Here is an 11,207-nt window from a genome sequence, read left to right as displayed (position 1 = left end):
TGTTATATCATTTTTTTGATTATAAAAAAAAATCATGAAATAATTAAACAAATGTCAAATTATTTGATAAAAAATAAAATTTTTAAAGATCATGGGTAGGGATGGCAATGGATCCAAGATCCGGTCCAGATCCGCAGATCCAGACCATTTTTTCCGAATTTGGGCCTTGTAAAATTTGGACCCGGCGAATCTGGATCACTCTCTAAAATATCGGATCCGGATCTGGAGTAATTGATAGAAAACCCAGATCCGAATTTGGACCCGGATATTTAGATATATACATATTTTTATTTTTTATCCAACCCTAATCTAAACCTAAAAGCCTAACTTCACAATTCAAATTGAATTCCAACTTCTCGGCCCACCCCCCAGCGCCACTCCACTCCACTCTGCAGATCGGAGTCTCCGACTCTCCGACACTGATTGAGCGGCTTCCGGCCGTCCACCTCCGGTCTCGGCGGCTCGGCCACTCCCCACCCGAATTCCCTCTCGGCCACTCCCCAGTCCCCACCTGAAACCCCTCTCGGCTCCTCTCCGCGGTCTCTGCCCAGTCCCCAATCCTCACGGTGAGCAGCTTCTCAGCGGTCCGGCGCCCACCTCGGCCCCTCCAACGCTGTGTTCTTCTCCAGCCCACCGCCGCTCGCTGCGCCAAGTCGCCAACTCCGGCCGCTGCAGCAGGTAAACCTTGGACTTCAAACAATTTATTTACAGAATATGTTTAAAGCTATACTTCGATCTGTATTGGCATGATTCGCATGAAATATGGATTAGTATTGTTTTCCTTGGATTATTATTGGATTACATATATTGATTATTGGAGCTACCGAACTACCGAAGTCCGAAGCCTTGTTATTGGATATTTCGATTACATATTGAAATTCTATATTGGATTAATATTGTTATGTGGCATAGTGGCAGTTTATTGAAATTTTAGCTTGTTTTATACCTAAATATCGAAGATGGTGAATAATAAGCATTTTACATTTTTTACAATTGAAATAAGTTTTATTTCTCATTGCCCTAAAAAAAAAAAGTTTTATTTCTCATCATTTCTTGTTCTTAATTTATGTAGGATGTCGATGATGTTGAAAGTAGCTGTAACATGAAAGACATCTTTGAGGATTACAGAAATTGATCGTTTCAATATTAGGATTATTATGTTCTTTCTTATTTTGGATTGTTTGGTTTTAAATGGATTATGATGTTCTTATTTATTTTGGATTGTTTAGTTTTAAATGAATTATTGTGTATTTTTTGTTCTTGAATGATTGTTGAAACTTTAGATTGTAGGATGTTCTTGAATGATTGTTGAAACTTTAGACAAAGTTCGTGTATGCAATTAACTTCTTTTTCTTCTTTTTCTCTTTTACTTTTTCTTTTCTATCCTGCATCTCTCCGTCTCTCACTCACCGGTTCTCTCGATTCCTAAGATCCGGCGTCTCTTCGCCGTCGACCACCACTACGACCACTCTCATCTCTCTATCCAATTTCTCTCTCACTACCCCCGCTCCGTCCCAGCTCTGCAACCAGCAGTGCGCGACTGTGCCTCCCTCTCCTAGCCTTCCCTGTCGCCCCGCCCCGCCTCCTTCGGCCTCGGCATCTCCGTCCTCTGACTCCGCAGAAGCAGCAGTTTCCAAAGCCCAATTTCCGGTATTTAAGGTAAGCCGGCAGGCTATTTGTATGTTTTAAGAGTTTGATTTTTGATTAATTTTTTCCGCTGTAATTTGGGGCAAACTTGTTACTCTTTCTAGAATAAACTTTCCTTCAATGAATGATGAACGTTGGCTTTTATAGATATATAGATAAGAGCTACTATGATATGTGGAAGCATAGATATTCAGGTAGATATATGCATTGCACTTTAAATTTAGGTTTGTCTTTAGAACTGTTTTAACACAATAAGGATGGAATGTTCTGCATTGGTAAAAGATGTGCTCATCATCTTTGAAAGTAAATGTCAGAATATATTTGAGTTGATTCTATATACAAAATTTGATCAGCTAATCTTTTTCTAAAAAATGAAACGGGAGCTTCTTTCTTCAAGCTCAAACAGAGCAGATTCCAAAACATGGCTGCACTTGGCTTTAATATATAATATATATATATATATATATATATATATATATATATATATATATATAGATTAGACTATCAAATAGGAGATAAGAGCTTGTTGTAGCTCAAATGAATTGAATTATGTAAAATTCTGGCATCGAATTGTTACTCCCTCTGTCCACAAAGAATTGGGTTCAGCACATGTGTTAATAAAGTAGTTGGTGGATGTGTGTTTAGAGGATAAAGGGTTCCACCATAGAAATGAGTGGTTGTTGTTGAATTGAGTGTGGGTTAGGGGTGGTTTTTTGGTAAATAAGAGGTGTTTGTAAGGTTGAAATATAAGGAGAGAGTGTGTGGTCATGTCCTAAAAAGGAATGTAGTAAACTCTTTGTGGATGCCAAATAAGGCAATTGTTGTATTATCTTCGTGGACGGTGGAAGTGTTATTTACATTTGGCTCCAGGCGCAAGAAGCTGCAAAAGAAGAATTTGGTTTAGCCCAAACCAAAAATTGAAACCGATTCAGTTCTGTTTAGATTTTTAGCATTTAGCAAAATTCAGTTTTCGGTTTTTTCGGTTCAGTTCAGTTTGGGACCGAACTGCCCAAATGCTCCGCCCTAGTTGTATTCAGACTCTGAATACAACAAGTGAAAAAAAGCCACAATGGGTTCTCAGAAATCTTTATGTGACTGAAGGAATAGGGGAAAAGTAATCAAGGCCTTAAAACTTTTACTTTTCTCCTTTTTTCGGTGCATACTTTGTGGGTTGGGTAAAAATTAGGGATTTGCATATTAGCTACATAACTTTTTAACTGCACTGTTTGATTTTGCTAGATGCTAATTACTATTTTTAATAATTTCCTCATTAAAATCTAACTTAATACTGTTGGAACTCATTAAATTACTTAACCTTATTTATGGAATTCTAAAGTGCATTACTTGTAGTGAACTTTCTTATCCATAACAAACACTAGTTATGATTTAATCATGATCATGTCGAAACAAAATCTAACTATTGGAATTTGATGTTTACATGTTCTGTTCCTGGTAAACTTGAAGTTTAATTTGACTAGTAAACTTATGACTTGATTTTAAAGTCAATGACTAATCCTCCAAGTCTGTGATGGATGTTCATCTACCATAATAATTTTGTACAGACTGATTGATTTTAGTAATTTACCTTTTAATAATCAGCTATTATCCTGCTGTTTATCTCAGTTGGTCTTTTAACTATACATGCTTTGGATTCGTGATGGGCTTGAGCAAAACTGAAGTGAATTTGAGAAGGTTACTTGCAGCAGCTCCGCAGCAACAAAATCAGGGAAAGCTTATACATGTATGATCTTCATAATTATTCACTCATACATTATGTTCATCATTTCCAGTCAAGCATATATTTATATCTTTTGTTGATTAATGTAGGGACAGTTTAGTGAGAATATAGTTCTTGATTCTTCAAGCTATTTTTGACCATCTAGTGTATTTTTTGATTACCTGATTTACTGTCAATTGGATTTGGTTTGAATTTTTTCTTATTTATTGAAAAATAAGAAATTCATTGTTTTGTTTGTGATTGTAATATTTAGTATGTGGCCACTTTAAGAGAGCAACTGGAGCAATTGGCTGAAGAGAGGACTCCTGAAGGTTTGCCAAGGTTTGTCTAATTCATGCATGTAACTTCCAATTCGGCAAACTCTATAAAATGTCATTGTGGCATCTGATTATTGATTTGGTTCTTCATATATGAAGAACATGGTGAAATTGCAATGAAGCATTTGTACAGAACATCATTAGTGTTGATGTTCCCATTAGGTTTATGATAGCTTACCTACTTATTTATAAGCATTCAGAGTTTGTGATGTAGGAATCAAATGGTGTTATTTGATTGATAGGCTACTTATGATAGTATCATCTTATGCTTTATGAAGGTGGTTATATATGGAGTTTTCTCTTTAAAGTGACTGTCTTTTGCTTAGCCCATCATACCTCACAAGCTACTCAAGAAGAAGAGTCTCTTGATTGATTGAATTCTATCAGGCATAATAAAGCCGATCCTTTCAACTAATTTATGGCTGGCAGTTTGAATAAATCCCGTTCATTGTTGGACTCCCTCTACAAAGTTCATTCTTATTGTAGACTGCTAAACATTAATAAGGTGGTTTGCATCACTTCTTGCCTGGCATTACATTTTAAGTATGATGCTTCTGTGTGCTGCTTTGAATTTCTAATTGTCCTCCTCACGCCTCAAAAGCAACTTTGAATTTCTATATTTGATTATTTTGTTGCCATTATTTGAATAAAAGCCAAACCATTAAGGCTGCGTTTACTTTGATGGATAAATTTATCCATGGAAAAGGATGGATAACACAAATTTATGCCTTTAAATGTCTTCTTCCTTTTCCAATATTTGACACAAAAGAGATGCTCACCATTTTTCCTTCCTTATTTTCACTTCAAAGATGGATAATATTATCCTTCCATTTTTGGTGTGATAATATTATCCATCCTTGAAGTGAAAATAAGGAAGGAAAAATGGTGAGCATCTCTTTTGTGTCAAATGTTTGAAAAGGAAGGGGAGACATTTAAAGGCATAAATTTGTGTTATCCATCCTTTTCCATGGATAAATTTATCCATCAAAGTAAACGCAGCCTAACTGATGTATTAACAGTTTAAATGAAACCCTCCATACAATTATACTTCTTTTAGAAGAGCTCATACATAATTTGATGAATAGAGTTGGTGTTTCCATAATCATTTCCTTGTCAACTTTGAAGTCAATTTCTTGTGTAAGCTCTGTATTACTTTTTTTTCATACCTTATAGTGATAAAATATATATAGATGCTATCCAGGAACTGTTATATGTTTTCTATTTGATTGTGCCACTCTTTTTTTCAGGGCTTCAAAAGCTCAGTTAAATGAATATTCTGAGAAAATTGAAGCTGTAGCAGCTAAATTAGATGTCACTGAGGTGGGTTTGAGATTTTAGCTGCATGCTTGTTGAAAACTAGTCTATAAAAAACTATTTGACTTCTCAACCAGTAAATTCAGATGAAAAAAAATATTTAGAGTAGAATATATCTCATGGTACTCAAAACATAACTTAGATGAACCTGACTTGCACAGACTATTATTCTGTATTCTCTGCAGGATATGTTTGTCTGTTTTTCCTGACGTTATCAACTTGTTTAGTTTAATCCTTTATTGCTTATGTATGGTTTCTTGAAGTTTGATTGCCATTAATTTACTACTTCAAACTGTCAACAATTTACCACTTCGATGTTGCTATTCCAACAAAAACATGGCAACTAGAAAGTTGAATTTGGTTCTCTTTCTTAGTGATTCCATTTTGATTGAGGCTATTTTCTCTACCTTCCACATTGCCAAGAATTCAATAAATTTTATGCTTTTGTTATGTGGCAGTTGTATGATTGCCTCGAATAAACTAGGAAATAAAGTCGGTTTCCATATTTAGACTGATCACTCTAATTAAGTTTTGAACTTTCAAGCTATCAGCAATCTTCTCTAAAATTATCCTTTTCTTTGACAAATTTCAGTCCATTACTCAAGTTCATCAGGAGCCGTCCTTTGAAACCAAGGTCAGAGAATCCCCTACCACATCTGACGGAGAAAGTATTCAGTCTCCCAGAGGGCTGAGAAGGAGATTTTTGTATGTAAAATGATGGTTATGCTGTCTTATTACATTATTTGTTACCTAAATTTTTTAATTTTGACTTTTAGTTGATGCAGGCCCCCATCGGGAGATAGATCCCCCAGTACTAACGAAGACAGTAATAATGCGAAGTCTGTCAAACTGGATGCTGCAGCACATGCTCATATTGAGAAACACAGGTGGCATAATTTTCACTATTTCAGAGTTAGTTGATGATAATTTTTTTACCTATGCAATAACTTGAAATGATATTCTGAAGAAGCTTATATTCACCCAGTCACATAGTGATTATTCTACTGCATGTATTTTTCACCTTGAATGAGCTTATATTTGATAAGTTAGTATATGAAGAACGTTATACAAATGTTCTTATGAGATGGCCATAGAATCATAAGATGTTACATTTTACTATTTTAGAAACTTGTAGCATTGTTTTTAGTTAACTAATGATCATTGAACTTTTTAGATGTTGGTGATGATAATTTGGTATTTAGATCTATCACATTGATAACAAGATCCTATTTTATGAATAAGTTGAGACTTTCTCACTTCTTAGAGAAACTGCTTGATCGCCTGTAAAGTCCTAACATCTTATTTTGGAATTTCTAAAACATGTTCTATGTAACGTCTGAAGAAATATGAGCCCCCAAACTTGTAACATATTTTACATAGCTTAGAAGTCGATATCACTTTTATCACTTCTAGTCTTCTTGCAGAATATGGTTGTAAACTAAACCTATCAAAGAAAAAGAAAACAAGAGAAAACTGTTGGTCTGAATGTGTTATTGACATAAGTGCATCTTGAAATTAAAGGTATAATCAGGCTTTTGCATGACCTTTCTGAATTGCATATGTGATCTTTTTTTCTTTCGTCCTCCATGTTTATGCAGATATTCCCACATTATGATTGTGTGTTTTTCTCTACAGACAACTACAAGAAGACTTGACGGATGAAATGGTTGGTTTGGCACGACAACTCAAAGAGAGTAGCCTTATGATGAGTCAATCCATAAAAAATACCGAAAAGGTGAGCGAAATTTTGATTGCTCGTTAACTTAAAGCAGTTTGGAATTGGTTTATGGGACAGTATCCTGCACCTTCTACAATTATTATAGAGTTGTAGGTTTTATTTCTGCTTATTGCTATGCCCTATATTAAGATTCACTTCAACAAGACTGATACACACACACACACATGTCGTGGTAGAGTAAAGCACAAGACCCATTTAGAGGAACACAGTCGACATCTAACAACTGGGATCTTGTCTGTGTAGATACTTGACTCAACTGAGACAGCGGTTGAGCACAGCTTGGCGAGCACTGGGCACGCAAACTCTCGTGCGATGGAGGTTTATTCGCAGAGTCTGAAAACAACGTGCTTTACATGGTTGCTGATCTTCGCCATGACATGCATATTTGTCATGGTTGTGCTACTAATTCGTGTTACTTAGGATTTAGGAATACCTTTTGGGGCAGCTGTAGAATATAATTCATGTTATATGTTAAAACTTTTTCATTCTTGAGTGGCGTTTGGCATCAAAATCATGTGCATAGGTTTAAAGAGAAAATAAAGAACAAAGTTTAGAATGAGAATCCAAGCAATATTGCTAGACAGAACTATTCGTGGTTGAGATGATTCACAAGATTTTCTTAAACACATTGTTGAAAAGAAGTTTATTAGTTTATTATTACATCTTGGGTGTTCTACTTATTAATGGCTTGATACGAAGTCTGCATCTCGAAGAAAACTACAGGTGATTTGGTTTCAGTATAGAACAAGTTTTGGGGTTAAAGATTTGGATCCAAACAAAATGAAAATGTTACTAAAATATGAATTTGGGTCCAAATCTTGACCTGTTTAATGTGAAACGGTTTTATACAAAGACTTTGTTTAAAGATTTCTCAATAAGTTGTGTAAGACTCGAATGCGTTAGAGATGTTGTATTGTAAATGAATATTTGTTTATGATTAGAAGAATGAGGTTGTTTGGAGTGTTTGTTTGTTGTTTTGCTTTGTAGAGGGGAATAATTTAGGGCCAAGAATGGAGTCACTTTCATGTCCCTAAAATTGGAATTAAATTAAAAATGGAAGACTGGACTTCTCCAACGACTCTCCCATCTCTACTAACCTACAAACACCTAAACGACAACTACTAAATGTTACAGCCACAATTTAATAATAATAATAATAATTTCAGATGTAAGAAAAAGAAGAACGAAAGTTATATATATATATATATATATTTTAGAGAGAAAAAAGTTATATTTTAGGGATTTAAGATAAAGTGAAAGAAGATAAAATAAATATTAAAAATGAAATGCACCAGCCGGGAATCGAACCCGGGTCTGTACCGTGGCAGGGTACTATTCTACCACTAGACCACTGGTGCCAATTGATACATTTCTTAATATTTAATATAGTTGTCGTATAATCTGTATACTTTATAAATGATTAATATTATACATTCTTTTGCTGAACCATAGTTTATTTTACGATTTAGTTAAGTGTTGATTATATAAAATACTGTCTTTATTTATTAGGCTTCGATCTCTAGTAAGATCATGGATACAACTCTTGAAAAGTTTTCATTAGGTTGTAATAAATGTCTGATTGCTAAATAGTCCCTCCAATTGAAATTATTAGTCATACTGCTGTTCTTAATTCTTTGTATTATAATTAATTGTCCTTTTGGCTTTCGGTATCAAAATTGCCCCTCTCTTCAACCCCTCATTAATTGTTCAAAGTATAATATTGATTCCCAAATAATGAAAACATGGGTTCAACCCTTTATTAATTAGTGTTTTTATTTTCTTTTTCTTTTTCAATAAGATAATAATTGTACAATTAAAGGCAATTATCATTAACTAAGGTTAATTTAGGTAGTTTTTTATTTATTAATATGTGTGCCAAACTGAGGAAGACTTATAATTTGAATAGGAGAGAGTAAAACGTAATAAACTTACGATCGACTGCAATATTAGTTTTTTGGGGTATGACTGCAATTAATAATACTCCAATGCAAAAGGTTAATACAAAAGGTTAATCATTCAAAGCCCCAATGCAACGCCATGGGAGATTAATACAAATATTAAATTCAGGGGCCAAAAATAAGATTTACCGTTACACTGGATGATGCATTAACTAATACCGAAAACATATAGTATAGTCGAAATAATATTGGTAGGTTATACGCCTAAAAAGCCCCAACTTGGCAATTTATGACTCTTGATTGGTGACCGACTATACTTTTTTTGGATGCATGTTCCTTCAATAAATTCATCAATAGCACGTATGAAAAAGATGGAGAGAATATTGAGATTAGATTTTATAAATTTATTAATATAGAATGAAAAAAACACAACTATAAAAATAGTGTTCAAAAACAATTTTTTTTTTTTTTTGGAATCCAGTATACATGCAAAAACAACTTTGGAAACAATAAAGAACAAAAAATTAATAATCATATAGCCAGCCGATTTAAGGATTTGCGTATCATATATGCTGCCAATTTATTATGTGGATCATGAATTCAACAAATTACGTACCCTCCTCATTTTAGCATTATATAACAATTCTATTTAATTTTTCAGTCACTTTTGAATTGCAGAATCAGTTGATCCCATTTCGAAATGAATACACAAATTAACGCAGTAAAATATATATTTGCATGACAGTAAAATTACCTGCATCTCGGATCCGCCTTTGTAATAGTGATTTCCCCAAATACATTATATATCTACATTAATTGATCGTACTATGTAGTATGAAGATTTATTGGATAAGTTCACATATTAGAAAGACAATATTGATATGATCAGTTCAGATGCCATTTGAAATAGAGATCCTTAATTAAGAAGCTACCTTATTTTTATAATGCTAAAGTATAGATTAATTACCAATGTTTACATAAAAGATAGAGCATATATACATTGGTACTAATAAATACATGCATGTCATAAAATTGAGATTTATTCCTAAAAAAAAATTGAGAAATTATTTACAGCTTTAGTTTGATAACTAGTTCTTGAATGAACATATTCATCAAATAAATAGATAATAATTAGAGTATGTGGTGAATAGTGATTGAAGCCAATAGCCGGCTTATGAGCCAAGCTACACACACAAATTATGAAATACACGTCTTCAACAAATTTTACACTTACCACATATTCAACATGTATGAATAATAAGAACAAAATTAACAAGTTGAAATCGAAGAGTAATATAGAAAACCCTAATATACAGAATTAGGGTTAGATATAGTAATATATATCCCCCCCAAAAAAAACGAAGATTAGGTAGGGTCTTACCAGCAAAGTGAGTTACAATATTGGTTTATTAGAAGGGTGATGAGAGAGATCAAGAATGATAGCCAAGTCGAAGCTCCAAATCCAAGTCGTTGGGCCTTGGATGGTGGTCTTCCACCATGCTGAGCCTCATCCTCCAATCAGGGAGCGGATCGGAGAGCTGGTGGCGGCGGCGGTGGTCAGCAGGAGGAGGGAATGATCTGGAGTTGGAGGAATTAGGCGGCTTGTTCCTGGCTCTGTCTTTTCTGTGGATGTTCATGTGGCCGCCTAGGGCTTGTGCAGTGTTGAAACCCCTCTTGCAGAAGACGCACTCGTACGATCTCCCCACCCCCAAATCATGATCCAACACTTCTTCCATCGATTCTTCACGATCCATATATAATTACTAGTTACTACTACTCCTATATATATCAGGACAGATCTAGCTAGCTACCTAGGATCGATGATTATATATATATATATATGTGTGTGTGTGTGTGTGTGTGTGTGTGTAAGAAGAAAAGAAAATGAAGGAGAAAAGGGAAGATGACAATATAAGGGTTTGATTAGGTAATAATCTGAGAGACGGTCTAATGTTTTGAATGCTAATGAATAGACTCTTCTTTCTTGAGGGAATAAGGCCGGCCGTATAATCTACTTGCATTCTTTTTTCTTTTTTTTTTCTTTTTTTCTTTTTCCAAATTTATTCTTTTTTTTTAAATGATTGCAAATTTATTCATTATAAATCAGTCACAGCGCACACATTATTTAATTCTATTATTTAATCTCTCTCTCTCTCTCTCTCTCTCTCAATTTTTTGGTGTTTGTTTCTTTTGCTATGAACCATTGTCCGGCACTTCGCCGTTATTTTGAAGCCGCCAATTTTATATTTGATCATGCTTTAATGTTACTATAATTTCATTGATACGAGAACTTTATTTTTCAATGAATAAGATATATATACTGATGAACAAGATAGTAACAATGTAGTATGTACTGATGAATAACGAAATTTAAAATATTTCGTTCCCTCCAGGCTTCGAACTCTGAGAAAAAAAATTCATTCTCTAGGTACAATATCAGCCATAAAATTGATAAAATAAATACATGCACAAGATCGTATCTAAGATCTCACTAAAAATAGAGGGTCTCATCTCATTGGAGCGCTTTCATATATATATAGGGCAAAGTTCTATAG

General features: G+C 34.2%; 2 protein-coding genes and 1 non-coding gene across 4 annotated transcripts; 1 reads left to right on the top strand and 2 right to left on the bottom strand.

Moving 5' to 3' along the window:
• The first annotated feature begins 320 nt into the window (after positions 1 to 320).
• Positions 321 to 7,414, top strand: LOC131014170 (uncharacterized). Of its 2 annotated transcripts, none has more exons than XM_057942059.1 (9): positions 321 to 678; positions 1,431 to 1,659; positions 3,271 to 3,388; positions 3,639 to 3,706; positions 4,950 to 5,022; positions 5,609 to 5,721; positions 5,802 to 5,903; positions 6,652 to 6,751; positions 6,998 to 7,414. In XM_057942059.1, exons 3-9 carry the CDS (start codon positions 3,305 to 3,307, stop codon positions 7,172 to 7,174), a joined length of 717 nt encoding a protein of 238 aa, XP_057798042.1. In that variant the 5' UTR covers positions 321 to 678; positions 1,431 to 1,659; positions 3,271 to 3,304; the 3' UTR covers positions 7,175 to 7,414. The 2 variants fall into 2 exon arrangements, with proteins under 2 accessions (XP_057798042.1, XP_057798041.1); XM_057942058.1 differs by having other exon boundaries at positions 1,073 to 1,659.
• A 627-nt stretch (positions 7,415 to 8,041) lies between these two features.
• Positions 8,042 to 8,112, bottom strand: TRNAG-GCC (transfer RNA glycine (anticodon GCC)). The gene has a single exon. It is a non-coding gene; the product is annotated as a tRNA-Gly (tRNA).
• Positions 8,113 to 9,921: 1,809 nt separating this feature from the next.
• Positions 9,922 to 10,629, bottom strand: LOC131014169 (zinc finger protein 10-like). The gene has a single exon (XM_057942056.1). The coding sequence runs from the start codon at positions 10,404 to 10,406 to the stop codon at positions 10,083 to 10,085; it is 324 nt and encodes a 107-aa protein (XP_057798039.1). The 5' UTR covers positions 10,407 to 10,629; the 3' UTR covers positions 9,922 to 10,082.
• Between the last annotated feature and the right edge of the window lie 578 nt (positions 10,630 to 11,207).

The sequence above is a fragment of the Salvia miltiorrhiza genome, chromosome 3 (assembly GCF_028751815.1).
Source record: "Salvia miltiorrhiza cultivar Shanhuang (shh) chromosome 3, IMPLAD_Smil_shh, whole genome shotgun sequence".
NCBI lineage: Eukaryota > Viridiplantae > Streptophyta > Magnoliopsida > Lamiales > Lamiaceae > Salvia > Salvia miltiorrhiza.
Note: the sequence above shows the minus strand (reverse complement) of the source record. Positions and strands in the feature narration are given on the sequence as shown.